The sequence below is a fragment of the Rhinatrema bivittatum genome, chromosome 1, assembly GCF_901001135.1.
Source record: "Rhinatrema bivittatum chromosome 1, aRhiBiv1.1, whole genome shotgun sequence".
Lineage (NCBI taxonomy): Eukaryota > Metazoa > Chordata > Amphibia > Gymnophiona > Rhinatrematidae > Rhinatrema > Rhinatrema bivittatum.
In genome coordinates this window covers 546,096,548-546,112,659 of record NC_042615.1, presented here as the reverse complement: position 1 = coordinate 546,112,659, position 16,112 = coordinate 546,096,548, and the positions used below count along the sequence as shown (strand labels likewise).

The following is a 16,112-nucleotide window of genomic DNA, read 5'->3' as shown; positions in this document are numbered from 1 at the left end:
CGCACCTCAGTGTCCCTCTGCCAAACTTGTCCCGACTTCCTCAGCTCCATCTAGAGTTTTAAAATCTTCTGCAGTGTGCATTAGAGGAGATCTCATCAAGCCAACACAACAGGTGTTTTTTTTTCCTGTTACTACTTAATCCCCAAGAAATCAGGGGGTTGCAACTGATTCTGGATCTACAGAATTTCAATAAATTCCTTCATTGGAAGAAATTTAAAAATGAGCTCGCTTGATCCTGCCTTACATTGAACAGGGGGATTGAATGTGCTCTTTGGATCTCAAAGCTGCCTGTGCTTACATCCCTATCCACCCTTTGTTGTGGTGCTACCTTCACTTCTGAGTAGATGCAATGCACTACAGTACAAGGTTCTTTCATTTTGGACTGTCAGCGGTTCACCAATTTTTCGGAAGTGTCTTGCAGTGGTGCCTGCCCACCTCTGATGCCAGTGGATGCAGGTCTTCCTATATCTGGCTACTGGTTCATTGCCTTCACATCAAGAGCCGGAGTGACATGAACCCTGGCATCCACATAGAGTTCCTTCAAATCAGAATCCTTATCAACTTTAAAAAATCCAATCTTATCCCAACTCAGCACCTAAAATTCATCAAAGCCTTGATAGATTATACAAAAGAGTGCATCTGCCATTGGACTGGGTGCTTGTCCTGACCCCATCTCATAGCGCTTCCTGTCCACATGGTCCCCACTAGATTCTAGTGCTCCTGGGCAACATGGTGGCGGTAATCCATGTAGTTCCGCTGATGCGCTTACATGTTCGCTGTCTTCAGTGGGGCTTGTGTACCCACAACTGCTAACGGTTTGGTCCAAGTCATGCTGCAAATGAAACAAGAGCTATTCTGGTGGTTACAGCCTTGAGTCCTTTGAGATGGAGTCCCGCTTCATCCCTGTCCTTATCAGGTCACCTTGTTGACTGATACATCAACCAGAGGCTGGGATGCTCACACTGGCTGCTACCAAACTGAATGTACCTGGTCTCCTCAGGAACACATCCTCTAAATCAATCTTGAACTGAGAGCCAGCAGGAATGCCCTGCTGACATTCACACACTTGCTTTGGGGAAAGAGTATTATGATTCAGATGGACAACCAGGTCGCTATGTTTTACGTGAAGAAACATAGTGGCACTGAGTGCCATACCAAGAAACTTTGCATATCTGGTAGTGGGCGATAGACTACCAAGCAACTCTTCAGGCCATGTATCTTCCAGCAGTGGCCAGTATGTTGACGGATTCTCAGCAGGATGTTCCACCCTCATGAATGGTTGCTCAAACAATCCATTGCTGACAGGTTGTTCTGCTTATGGAGTCACTCATTGATAGACCTCTTTGTACCAGAACAAAACCAAAAACTAGTTTGATTTTTCTCCATCCTTCCCAGCCCTATCCAGGCAGCTCGCAACACCTTCCTGCTAGACTGGGGAACAAACCTCATGTACACTTTTTTTTTTTTTCTCTGTTACCACTTATTGTGAAGACAGTGCAGAAACATCTATGGAAACAAGCCTGCATTATTCTAATTGCACCAGCATGGCCGAGACACATGCATATCTCGTGCAACTATCATCACACCCTCCGATTCACCTGGAATCGAATCTTTTCCTCCTTTCTCAAGAAAGCAACTTTTACTTTATCCAGCTCTGCAATCTCTCAACCTCACAGCATGGATGTTGAATGTGTGATCTTAACCGAACTATCTCTACCTAGACTGGAGAAGGATATTTGTCCTCTCTGGTAGAAAGCCACTTACTAGGCTCAAGTATTCCTTTAAGTGGAAAAGATACTGTGAGTGGGGTTCTATGAATTAGCTGGGCCCATTCTGTGAACTGCTTCATCTATTGTCCTATCTACACTACTTGACCAAATCTGAACTGGCTATATCCTCAATCAGAGTACATCTCTGCACCATTGCAGCCTATACTGTTCCGGTGAACGGACCCATGTCAACGCATCCTCTAGTATCCAAGTTTATGAAATGATTGTTGCAGGTAAAAGTACCAGTCTGTCAGCTCCTGTGCCTCGAGATCTCAATGTTGTCCTCACTTATTTGCCGAATACTTCTTCTCTCAAAGACCTTACCTCGAAAATGGTTTTTCTAGTTGCAATCACCTTAGTACGCCGAGTTAGTGAGTTACAGACGTTTGTTCATTACCCTCCATACCTATAGTTCTTCCATGATGAGGTGGTGCTTCATATTCATCCTACGTTCCTGCTGAAAGTGGTCTCTGCTTTTCACATAAATCAGTAGATTGACCTACCTACTTTCTTTTCATAATGGCATGCTTATGATGGTGAAAAAACTCTTCACACTTTGGACTGCAAGAGAGTGCTTGCATACTATAAGAAAATAACTCTGTCACATAGACAGATGTTTCAGCTCTTTTTGTTTCGTACGATCCAAACAGACTTGGAGTGGCTGTTTCCAAACAGCCACTATCTAACTGGATAACATTGCATCCAGCACTGCTATACTGCTTGCAAGACTTCATCTCCCAAACCCAGTCAGGGCTCACAAAGTCCATGCAATGGCCTCTTCATTGCTTTCTTATGGGAAGACCCTCTGGAAGACACATGTAAAGTCCTCTGTGTACACTTTCACCTTTCACATCCCACAGTTGCCTGGATAGTTAGCATCTTCTGATAGTGTAGCAGATCAGGCAATTTTGCGCCATATAATTGCCTGATAGTCTACTCTCCATGGTGGAGTCTGGGTTGCTTACGCAGTAAACACTTTGCTGCAACCCTCAGCTTGGGACTCCCCATAAATCATGACTCATTGAGCCTGCTTACTGTAAACATTTTCCATAGAGGATGAATTAGCCATGAGAATGCCCGCCCTGCCCTCTGGAGAGTTTGCTATACACCTGCTTAACTTTGAGATAGACTGAGGAGGTTTCTGAGGCAACGCCTGTGTTGGAACTCCTCTATGTGCTCAGTAGAGCTCAAAGCTTGGAGAGAAGGCCGTTCAGTGCCATTGGATGGTGTTATCTCTCAGATAATGCATAATTCATCCTGCTATCTGTGAAAAAGTTTACAGTAAGTAAACTTAATTTTTAAGCTTTATTGGAAAGAAAATCCCAGTAATTATACTAAGGGTGCAGTGATAATAAGCCTGCAGAAAATGAGGTCGAGGGCAGCCGCTTGCTGACATCTGCCTGGAGCTCTGGGGGAGAAAGTGGCCCCCATGCACAGTGGGGAGCATGTGCTATGGCCCCAGATGGCTGCTGCTTGATGCAGGGAGCAGGAGTGTTGTCTGCCCAGGCTCAGCCTTCCACTGCATCTCAGATGGTCTGCAGGGAATAGGAGTACATTGCCTTATCTGCTGGCTCAGGTTCCAGGGCTCAGCCTCCCCACTGTGGCTTGATGTTGCCCACAGGAGCACATTGTCTCACCTGGCCCAAGCTCCAGGACTCAGCCTCCGGGCAACACCATGTCCATACTTTCTGGAAAACCTGACTCCCCCTGCAGCCAGTCACAGCAGAGCTTGGGAAGTCCATGTGGGGAAAAATCACAAGATACTTTTAAAATTTGATGGGATAGAGGTCACACAGTGTGGTAATCTTGGAAGGTCGTGTGCTGCTAAGCCCTAGGTACCATTCCCATCTACTTTATAGACTTGCTGCTAATTCAGAAACCAAATACCATGGATTTTTCTGCCTGGGATCTCTTAAGGTATATGTACAGATTTGGGGTGAAATCTGCAGAGGTGATGTCAATGAAGCCTGCAAGAAAAGAGAGAGAAAAATTGAAACTTACTAGCCCTAAGATAGATATATAAATGGAAAACGTGCCACACTACTTACTGGATGAGACCACAGTAACAGAGCTGACATCTGCAGTGGTAAAGGCTTTAGCCAGTAAGTTTTAATACTTCTCCAAACAACTAGCAGATGTAAAAAAAAATAAAAAAATTGTTGTACAACTTCAATACTGAGAGGTGATGGAGAGGTGACTGGGAGCAGTGGAGGAGGACACTAAATCATTGAGGGAAAAACTGCAGGAGTTGAAGAAAAGGCCTGGCCACGCGCGTAAAGGCCAGAATTTACATGCGCCAGACATTTAAAATCTGGCCGTTAGTGTGGGTGTATATATATAGATATATCTATAGAGAGAGATAGATATATAGACCGTGTCCATTACAGTTATACATTTTTTAAAAAATATATTTTCACGTAGATAAGCATCTGAAGTAGCCATGCTGTCTGGGTACGTCTTCCATGCCACTAGGTGGCAGAGCTCTCTCTAAGTCTAGTAAAGTCTTTCAGCTAGGTGCTCCCTCCTGCATCCTGTCAGGATTGTCTCAGGCTCCTCAGTCAGTTTTTTCCACGTAGCAGTTAGCCACGCGGAGCTCTTCTCTCCAGAGAGAAGATTACATTCTGTGAGGAAAAAGTTTCCAGAAGTTTAAAAAACAAACAGGTTTAACATCTACAGGGTCTGAATGAATATGCCTCGACCAGGTTTTAAATTTTGCTTCTGTGGCAAAATTGTCAGCCACAGATAGCCACATCTCCTGTTATATATGCCTTAGACTCCAATACGACCAAAGAAATTGTGTGGACTGCGGACGCATGTCCCCACGGGTCCAAAGATGACGGGCTGCGAAGATTCAGGACCTGCAAGCCAGGGCTTCGGGCTCTTATGGCCCTTCAGAAGCCTCTGCTATTCTCCAGGTCCTAAACAGAGAAAGAAGGCTCCTACCTCAAGGAGGGCCTCTTCTGTCGAACCCCCCCCCCCCCCCCAGGTCAGGACACAGACCGTTAAGCGCCAGCCGGGATTTGCCGTACGGTGCAGGGGATGCGTCTGTGGCATCGCGGCCGCATGTTTCACCGACGCGCTCTGCAAAATTGACGCTCCGAGGACAGATGCACTGGGACATGTTAAAGCACCGGAGTACCGAAGCATTGACACAAAGATGGTGCTGCATTGAAGAGTCATCAACCCGGCGCACCATTGACGCACCCGACGCAGAGACGACATTGCAACGCAGTCTGCTTCAGAAGATGCACCTGCGACGCGTCTGGCCCCAGTTGACGCACCTGTTCCTCCCTCGACACAGCAGATAGATAAGCAGCCAAAGAAGCACCATTCTGGACATGAGACATAGCGAGGATCCACCACCCTTATTGGTAGAATCTGAGCGTGAAGTTTCACCAATACATGTCTCAGACACGTCTCCTTCGTCACCAGGAGCATCGTCATTTCTTTCCTTATCCTCGAATGGTGCGCATGTTCCAGGCAAAACACGGCGGATGTTTTGCGTTCCATTCTATAGCCAATGCCTGATCCATTGCCTGCCCCGTCTACATCTGGGTTAGCCACACAGGCTATATCTCAGATTACAACTATTCTCGCACACTTTTTACAATCCGTGGAAAAATCTTCTTTACTACTCACAGTGCCTTCACCACTACCACAATCAATTCCAGAGAATCCAGTCTTACCTGGTCCAGCACCGAAGGACCTCCCAACTTTACCTTCACCTATCGTAGAGGAAATTTCTGATTCCAAAACTTCCTCAAATTCTTCAACCGGTTACCCTTCTGACCCAACAGAAGTGCCTCCAAAGCCTTCTTCAACACCTGAAGACCTGTCCTATTCACAATTTATATAGAAGATAGGACAAATGCTGAATGTGGAAACCAGGTGGATTCCGGACCCCCGACCAGAAATGTTGGGCATACTAAAAATGTTTTGACACACCCAATGAACCGGTAGCCTTACCACAACACCCTGTGTTAATAACATCATTACTGGAAAAGTTGTGGGATACTCCTTTGTCCACCCTTCCAGAATCTAGAAAGGTGGATCTTAAATATAAGAACATGCCATACTGGGTCAGACCAAGGGTCCATCAAGCTCAGCATCCTGTTTCCAACAGTGGCCAATCCAGGCCATAAGAATCTGGCAAGATTTCTCTTTTTTTCATGCTGCATTTTAACTTCTGCATCAGTCAATCGTAGTGGAGTCGGCGATGCAAAAAGCTCGCAAGTCGAGAATACTCTCTACTCTAACACTCCACCGAATAAGGATAACAAATCACTTGATGACTTTGCAAAGAAGTCCTTTCAATCAGAAATGCTCAATACTAGAATTCAAAATTACCAGTTCTACATAGCTCAATATCCGTTTGAGAATCTGCAAGCATTAAAACCATACCTTCATCAGGGATCTCCAGATGTGGTACCTCCTCAGTACCATAACATAGAGGAAGGACTGAGACACCTTTTAAGATCAATCTACGAGGGCCTCAATGTATCTTCTAAATCCTCTGCAATTACCTTAGCGGCCAGATGTCTCGCATGGCTGCGTTCCAGCGCCATACGAGATGACGTCCACGACAAGCTTGCAAATTTACCTTGTTGGCCGGATAATTCGTTTGGAGACCAATTCACTAATACCATTACAAAATTAAAAGAACAAAAAACAGCAGTTCTTTCCTTAACGACCCCTCCGCATTCATCCTCAACATGTCACTAAACTGCTTCTGCCCCATATAGAAGGTCATCCTTTAAAACCTTCAAGCCATACTCCTATTACAAGCCTCAAACATATTACCCAGTGAGGCAACAGCCCTATCAGCAGCAAACACCACGCCAGCGTGCAAGGACCCCTCGTCAGCCGAGACAAGCAGCTGACCCTTAACCACCAAAGCCCCAATCAAGTTTTTAAAAATAATTATGCCACCGTCACCACCCATGGGAGGACGATTGTCCAACTATCTCCCAGCCTGGAGTCAAAACACATTGGATCAATGGGTATTGTCCATAATAAAACACTGTTGTTCTCTTCACTTTTCATCCATTCCCATCCTTCCAATTTGGATTCATCAAAAATCTTTCACACCTCACAAAGCACATCTTCTGCAGGAAATCAAACTTCTTTTACAGAACAATTGTATTCAAAAGATACCTTTCCCAGAGAAACATCAAGGGTTTTACTCCCAATACTTCCTAATTCCCAAGAAATCAGGAGGACTATGACCGATCTTAGATCTCCGTTCACTCAACAAACACCTTCAGAAAGAGAAATTCAAGATGACTTCTCAAATCCATTCTTCCATTTCTTCAGCCCAGGGATTGGATGTGCTCACTAGACTTGAAGGATGCATATGCACACATTCCAATGCATCCCAGTTCCTGGTGTTACTTTTGCTTCCAAGCGAACAACCAGCACTTCCAATACAGAGTTCTTCCATTTGACCTTTTCTTCTGCTCCAAGAGTATTCACCACATGTCTAGCACTGGCTGTGGCACACCTTTGACATCAGGAGGTGCAAATATTTCCCTATCTGGACGATTGGTTCATAGTAGTATCCAATCAAACACTGCTACGAGACAATCTTCTTCGAACAATCTCTTGCTTGGACAATCTAGGCCTTCTCATCAATTACGAAAAATCAAATCTGGAGCCCACTCAAACCTTACAATTCATAGGAGCCTACATTGACACTGTTCAAGGCAAGGCGTTCCTTCCTCACCCGAGAGCATTAGCCCTCTCCACACTGTCTACGTCTCTCCTACACGATTCAACAGTTCCAGCTCGCCATGTCCTCACTGTTCTAGGGCACATGGCAGCATCCATTTACGTAGTTCCACATACGCGTCTGCATATGTGCCGCCTACAATGGGGTCTGAAACAGCAGTGGGACCAATTCCTCCAGTTGTCCACTCCAATTTCCATGACCATCAGCATGAAAAGGGTCTTACAGTGGTGGCTACTCCCAGGAACACTGCTAGTGGGCTCGCCTCTACGCCCATTACGGCATCAAATCATACTAACCACAGACACATCCCCCAAGGGATGGGGGGCACACCTGGACCACTTTCAGACACAGGTCAGTGGACCACATACGAGCAAATGCTACACATCAACCTCCTGGAACTAAAGGCAGTAAGTTACACCCTTCGAGGATTCCCTACGGGGGAAAATAGTCAATATTCACACAGACAATCAAGTTACAATGTTTTACATAAACAAGGAAGGAGTGTCCGGTTCATGGAACCTTTGCAAAGAAGTAGTTCAGATTCTGGAATGAGCTCACCACAGATCCATCTCCTTCCAGGCAACTTACCTGCCCGGCATTCACAATTCCAGAGCAGACAAACTCAGCAGAATATTTCATCCCCATGAATGGGAACTGAATCCGGAGGTGACCCAGCACATATTCTCTATTTGGGGTCTCCCTTCCATCAACCTCTTTGCAACAGAAAACTTAACACCTTTTGTTTGATTTACCCGAGCCTACACAGACTTGCTCCGGATGCCTTTCTAATAAGTTGGTCACATGGTCTGTTATACGCGTCCCCTCCAATACTGCTCATCGCTCGCACGATACAGAAATGCATCGAAGACCAAGCGGATCTGATACTAATCGCACCAGCATGGCCAAGACAGCCATGGTACAGCTACCTCCTACGCCTCTCAATTTGCAAACCAATGTCCCTGGGACTAAATTACCAAAGAAAATGGACTCGCTACAATTCCTGGTGTTTATCCACAGGTAATCACCCATTCACTTGTTCACTGGAACAACTTCTATCATACCTTCATCTGCTTTACAGTGACGGCCTCGTCACTTCCTCCCTCCGGTTTCATTTGAGTGCCATCGCGGCTTACCACACTCCTCTTAATGGTGAGCCTATTTTGTGTCATTCTTTCATATCCAGATTTATGAAAGGAGTGCTGTGCCTACTCCCACCTTTACAGAAACCACCAGTGCCGAGGGACATTTAATATAGTTACCAAACAGCTAATGCTTCCACCATTTGAACCTTTAGACACTTGTCACCTTCGCTACCTCTCGTGGAAGGTACTTTTCCTGGTGGCAATAACTTCAGCAAGATGGGTAAGTGAACTACAAGCCGTGGTTCACTATCCTCCTTATCTTCAATTTCACCATGACAAAGTGACCTTACGGACACACCCGAAATTTTTACCAAAGATGACTTCCAGTTTCCATATTAACCAGACTATCACCTTGCCTACATTCCACCTAAAGCCTCATCATAATGACAATGATAGGAAACTGCATACTCTAGACTGCAAACGTGTGCTGGCCTACTACAAACAGCGCATACGTTCCCCCAATAGGCCATCACAACTATTCCTTTCGTTCAGTTCGAATGCACAAGGACGGCCAGTAACGAAGAGAACTTTATCCACATGGATATGTTACTGTATCCAGTTTTGCTATACGCAAAAATAGCTAACGCTAGCTACGACACCAAAAGCGCATCAGGTGCGCGCCATGGCAGCTTCAATGGCCAGTCTCCACGAAGTACAGATTGTAGACCTCTATAAAGCAGCGACATGGTCCTCGCTACACACTTTCACATCCCACTACTGTTTGGACAGCCAAACAGCAGATGCACTGATGGGACGGACTATCCTACAGAAGAGCACAAGTTCCACCCACACAAAGCCTTCATAGGAACTGTCCGCCATTACCTCTCGTATTGAGCACAATAGACTAATTTACAAAATGAAACTGCTCAATATGTCAGCTAGGGACTCCCAGACAGCATGGCTAATTCAGCTGCTTATCTATTTGAAAAGAGCAAGTTTGCTTACCGTAAAGTGTTTTCTGTAGATAGCAGATGAATTAGCCATGCTGAACTGCCCGCCTCCCCAGACAGTTCTCACCTAACCTACTACTTGCTTGGATACTGACTGAGCAGCCTAAGGCAATCCTGACAGGATGCAGGAGGGAGCACCTAGCAGAAAGACTTTACTAGACTTAGAGAGAGCTCTGCCACCTAGTGGCACGGAAGATGTACCCAGACAGCATGGCTAGTTCATCTGCTATCTATGGAAAACACAGTTTACGGTAAGCAAACTTCCTCTTACACCCAGTCAACTAAACAAACAAAAGCATACTATCTAAATGTATTCAAAGTGAAAATAAAAGAATTAGCTTTCTGTGCTGTTCCTTGCCCTCTTGTGCCAGATCCAGAAAGGCTTTCCATGTTGAGTATTCTCGGTATTGCCTTTCTTATGAAAAATGTTAACTTCTCCATAGTTAATGTGGAGAAAATTATATGAAATAGAGACTTTGGATAGGCTTATTCTGAGAATCCTGTTTCTTGCAATGCTTCAAATTGCAGTAAAGAGGAGGAGGGGTAGACTTGAGTTAGTGGTAAGTGTGGAGCCAAAGGTTCAAGGAGATTCAACAGAGGGTCTCTAGGAAGGTGAAATAGCATTTTTTTTTAAATGTTAGAGCTGAATGAATAAGAAAGAATTTGCATCTTGTTTCTCAGCAAGCAGTTTCTCTATTCTTCTGTGATATCCAGGCTTCATATGGTACCACGTTCTAGTTCCTTAATGATTTTGGGATCAAGGCTTTCTAAATTAGAGAGAAGGGAAACTTAACATTTTTGTTATAATACCCTAGAGTAAAATGCTAAAAATGTTATGTCTGTATTTACTTTTTTTCCTGATATTTCCTGGAGATACTTTTCCTCTTGTGTTTAGGTTCTTTTGTATTGGTTTTATTTTGTAGTTCTGAGGAAAACCACTGTCGGTATAAGCATTTTTATTAACAGTTACCTACCAGTTTGTTTTTTTTTAGTAATAATTATTAAGTGAGAGATAATGTTACAAATCCAACAAGATCATATCAAGTAACAAGGAAACACTTCAAAATCGTAACTTGCAATCAGCGTAATATCTCACCAGTTTTACAAATTATATTCCATACATACCTCACTCATACCACACACACACATATGAAGGTAAGCAGCCTAGTACCCTTAATAAAGATATAGCCATATAAATGCAAACACCTACTTGCCTTTCAGCACTGTTTCCCAAAGCTGAAAATAACCTCTTTGAGACAGGATGGCCCTCCTCCCAGACATTTCCTTTTTTCTTAGCCGCTCCAAAGTTGCTTGTCTTAGCATCATATTTTTCCACATTGAAAAAGAAGGCACATCATAGCCATTCTAGTACAATAGAATTAACTTCTTTGCCAATACTATAGAAACAACAATAAACTCCCCCCCCCCCAATTGGCAGTATATCAGTCCTTTGGAATAAATGAAGATATACCAGTTTACCATCCCATGGCAGTCACCTAAAAGGTAGCGAGGTGGAAAGCGTATATCACTTCATTAGGATAATGCAGAAAGTTAATGGGTTTAATCCATTCTGCCAGCAGATCCGTATTATCATACCTATACCCAGAAACCCAATCTTATATGTATTGCATCAAACAGGCAGCATTGTGAATATGCAAATCAGGGACATCCAAACCTACTTGTTTTTTCCCCACCCATTAAGACATCCAGTCTAATTCATGCCCGCATATTATGCCAAATTCTGAAATCGTAGATTTATACAGGCAAATTTCTGTGTTGCGTACCAAAAATGGAAGCACCTGCAAATTATATAGAGTTTTAGGTAAAATGATCTGTTGCCTACCAGTTTTGAAGCCTGAAATTGTTCTGTTTATAAGGGCTCTGGCTATACATTTATGAATTTTTTTCCATAGTCACAAAAGGAGAATCCCCTACTGTAAATGCAGGGCAAAGATAAGATTGATTGTTGAAACTGTTGAAAACCCTTTTTTGGGATGATGATTTGTTTTGTTTTGTTCTTTTTTTTAACAGGGAAAGAAGATTGTTATGCCAGCATCCACATTTGATATGGACAAATTAAAATCCACCATAAAACAATTTATAAGGGATTGGAGTGAAGCTGGAAGAGCTGAGAGACATTCCTGCTATCAACCAATTATTAATGAAGTCCAAAGGAACTTTCCTAGGGAAAAATAGTAAATCCTTTTTTTTTTTTTTGTTTATTTTTTTAGAACCAATTGCTAATGGATTGGGGTCCATTGCAGAGTAGTGTGGATAAGCTTGCATTGCTGCTGCTTCTATTCTGTCTATTCGATGGCGAAGTGGAAGATTTCCGTTTTCACTGTCAGTCCTGCACCTTTCATGAGCTCTAAATTTACTAAACCCTCCCCTTCCAAACATAACACAGGAAAATAAAGGGTATTTCTCATGCTAATTTAAGGGTTCAAAGAGGGGTTAGTCATGTTCTGTTAGAAATGAAATGGTAGGAACAGACCTGAAGGGCCACTGGCAGTACAGGACCTTGAACTTGTGCTCATTGGGCTGCTAAGGACTGGGAATGCATATTCCTGAAGAGAAATCCTCATTTATTGCCCCAACTATGACATGCTAAGTGGGATCCAGGGTAGATAAGTGTCAGACTGTGAGGGAGGGTTGTCTTTGGCCTACTGAGGTCTGTCGCTGTGATGACTAGGTTAGAATGGGAGGGGTGTAGAAATCTTTTGGGGGAAAACTCAGTTACTGTGAATTAAGGATTCTGAACTTTGGGGACACAACCTTGGTATTAAATAGCAATGAGTAGGATGGGAAAATGTTCTCGCTGGTTGAGAACTCAACAGTGGAGGAAAGTGAGCCAGACTAAAGAGGAGATTTAAAAAAAAAAAAAAAAAAGATTTGTAAGTTATACATTTACATTATTATTTATTTATTTATTTTTATTTTAAATTCTTTTAATATACCGATGCTCAAGACCAAGTCTTATCATACCGGTTTACAATTATTAGGAGTTGTCACTAATTTTTTTTATATGTTAATATGTTACCTTTTATTTTTTTTCAAGAATGAAGGCAGGGAGAAGGAGGGAGTTTAACATTATAGTTCTTTCTTTACTAGTAATTTTTATTTGAAATAGAGCCTGAAAAATGTAGGGGATTATTTTTTCATTGTTATAGGAATTGATATTGATGTAACAATCAATATTGTATTTAAATATTAACAAAAAAATACTTCAACATAAAGTGAAAGGTCACTGTTTTGGTATATTTGATTTCAGTGAAAGGAAAGTTGTTGATCTAAAGATGAGCATTCTGAATAGGCATGCTGATGGACCTTGGTTTCAGTCTAAAAATGTATCATTCAATCAAGGGGATGTGCTTTTTCTCTTATTTTGAGCATGGTGTTTCCTCTTGGTTTTTATTATAGTGATGTCTCCAAAGTTAATGTTCTGGTACCTGGAGCTGGGCTTGGCAGATTGGCCTGGGAGATAGCCAATCTTGGATATTCCTGCCAAGGAAATGAATGGAGCTTGTTTATGCTCTTTTCTTCCAACTTTGTGCTCAACAGGTATGTTTAATTACTTCATTACTTGCCCACAAGATGTGTAGTAGTGAATTGATGACTAATCTTTCATATCAACAAATACAGTGACTATTTCATATAACTGAAGCTTTATTTTATTTGGATGTCAAATGGGCATAGCAGAATTGTTAATTGTTAAAGTCTTTTCCTTAAAATTGTTAAAATGTACCCAATTTCTCCTCCTCTGTTACCAAAACCTCGTTAAACTGTCTGTTTCACTGTAAACCGATGTGATGTGCAAACGAACGTCGGTATAAAAGAGTTTAAATAAATTCCAAAACAAATAATTCAAAACTTTAAATTTCAAAGCTTTTTTTTTTTTTTTTTGTATGATGAGGATTTAAGCATAATGGTAGAGAGATTTTAATCTTGGATGTGGTTGTAATTATATCCTGCTTTCAAAATCATTACTTCCTCCTCATCCTGCTACACCAGACCAATCAAGTAGGTTGTTTCTCCCTACCAGCAGATGGAGGTAGAGAGCATAGCTTTGTTTATGACATCATCACAGCTACTTAATGTGGTGCAGTCCAGAAAATTCCCTAGTAATTCTGTACCTCCAACAGAAGGTAAGACAATACTGGTGGTTAGCAGGGTTTTTTCTGACAAGGTCTGCCTAGCCCTTGAGGTTGGAATAAGGCAGGGGTTTCTCTAGAGCAGCGATTCTCAACTGGTGTGTCGCGGCTCCCAGTGTCCCATTGCCCCGGTTGTGCTTCCCCGTTCCCTGCCCCCGCGGGCCAATGGCAAGCCTCCTCCATTTTTCCTGCCTCTGCGCAGGCCAGTTGGAAGCCTCCTCCTTTTCACCTGCCAGTGGGAGTAGGAAGAAGGGAGGAAGCTTCTGATTGGCTGGTGAGGCAGGAAGAAGGGACATGGCATAGGCCAGGGGTGGCGGGTTGGGAGGAGTGGCTTTGTCGAAGCAAGACCGCCACGGGAGCTCATCCTTGTGGCGGTGAAGAGTAAACCCGACCCTAATGAAGCAAGGTCGCCACAGGAGCTCATCCCCGTGGCGGCGAAGAGGATGCTTGATCCTGGCCAAGCAAGGCTGCCACTGGAGCCCATCCCAGTGGCAGTGAAAAAGAAGTCCCGCTGGAGTAAAGCCATGGCAAAACTGGAGCCTATCCCTGCAGCGAAGGAAGAAGAGGTTTGGCGGTGAGGCCCAGTGCATGCATGTGAGAATGGAAGTGTGGCTGTGAATGAGAGCCTGGGTGTGGGTGTGAATGGGAGCCTGGATGAGGGCTGGTGGGTGTGGGTGTGTGAATGGGAGCCTGGATGAGGGCTGGTGTGGATGGGTGTGAATGGGAGCCTGGATGAGGGCTGGTGTGGATGGGTGTGAATGGGAGCCTGGATGAGGGCTGGTGTAAATGGGTGCCTGGGTGAGAGCTGGTGTGTGTGTTTGGGTGTGAATGGGTGCGGGCTGATGGTGTGAATGGGTGCCTGGGTGCGGGCTGGTGGGGGTGTGAATGGGTGCGAGAGCATTTGTGTGTGATTTTGAGCTTGTATATAAGAGAGAGCATGTGTGTGATTGAGATGAGTGACTGGTCAGGGAGGTGATGTGTTTCTGGGTGAGAGAAAAAGACTGGTCATGGGGTCTAATTTGGGGTATGTGTGTATGAGTGAGTGATTGGTTGTGGGCCCTAAGAAGAGGATCATGAGGACATAGCTTCAGCAGATGCTGCTGCTTCTAGTGTGTGCTTTTGGCCTGCAAGAGAAAAGAGTAGGAGAGTTGCTGGAGATGGTAAGTAAAGGTGGCTTTTGAAGTTTATTTTTCTTGACTGCCATTTTAATTATTGGGTATTATATAATCTGTTTTGAAATATTTAATTGGTATTTGGACAATTTTTAAATAATTTTTATGAGTTTTTAATTGTTGGATGTTATTCTGTTCATCAGCTGTTTTGAAACATTTATTATTAAAGTTTTACAATTATTTCTGTGTGGGGTTCTATAGCAGCTTGGCTTATTCTGTTTTCCTAATAGGAGGTGTATTGGTGTTTAGGGCCTGATTTAATATTTATAGTGTTACCTTTTCATAGATAGGGTTGTTACTGTTGGAGTGCATCCCATAATGCAGGTGTAACTTTGTGCAGATTAGTTTGTGTGCATTATTGCAGATCCTGGGACTATGTTAGGTGCAATATTTGTTTCCATTTCTCCAGGTTTGCACTGCATGCAGAGTGACATTTTTGGTTTTCATTTCCAGTTTCTGTCTCCAAATTTATAATTTGTGGTCTTTCTGTCCTTGGTGAAGGTCGGCTTTGTGTGTGACTGAGATGAGGTATTTTACTAGCATGTAGGCATTTGTATCAATCTTATTTGTTGTGTTTTCTCAATAGGATATGCAATTAGTGGTAAATTACTTTCTTTTCATAAGGAAGGCTATTGTACCTAGAGTAAAGGGAATTTGTTTTGCTTTTACTAAGATGTGCCCAGAACCAGAATATCTTTTTTTTGTATGGTGAATTGTATGGGTAATGACCTAGTTCTGTTCTGACCCATTGTTGGGGGTCGAGGGAGTTTCCGTGGATGCAGAGTGTATGTTTACATATAGCCCCCGTTACGGTCACATGTTCAGTGTGTCACGCATGTGAGAACCACCTTTCAGGTGTGTCCCGGCCGAAAAAAGGTTGAGAACCACTGTTCTAGAGTACTAGGGCAAAGCTCCTGGTTTTCTAATACCAAGGTTATGTGCCTGCTCAGATGGTTCATAGCTCCAGATGGGGTTTGGTTGGGCCTGAGGGGTTTGAGTTTGTAGATATATATTAAGAGGATTCTCTGACTCTGTTTCCCCCCTCTTCCCTCCTTCTGGCTTCTCTGCCTTTAAAGATTTATTAAAAAAAAAAAAAAAAAGTTAGAGTAACTCTGGAACAGCTTGTGGCTTTTTGTGTGAGCAGTGTTGCCGGCATTGGAGATTAGTTCCCCCTAAGTTTTGAGGGAGAACTCCTTCAGC

At 43.3% G+C, this 16,112-nt stretch overlaps 1 protein-coding gene across 2 annotated transcripts in view; it reads left to right on the top strand.

Annotated features, from left to right (window-relative positions):
- CARNMT1 (carnosine N-methyltransferase 1) overlaps positions 1 to 16,112 on the top strand; it is a 110,043-nt gene that overhangs the window by 24,819 nt on the left and 69,112 nt on the right. For both annotated transcript variants that reach the window (XM_029616050.1, XM_029616041.1), the window contains exons 3-4: positions 11,621 to 11,784; positions 13,010 to 13,150. In XM_029616050.1, the coding sequence (XP_029471910.1) occupies positions 11,621 to 11,784; positions 13,010 to 13,150 (305 nt within the window). The remainder of the gene's footprint in view (positions 1 to 11,620; positions 11,785 to 13,009; positions 13,151 to 16,112) is intronic.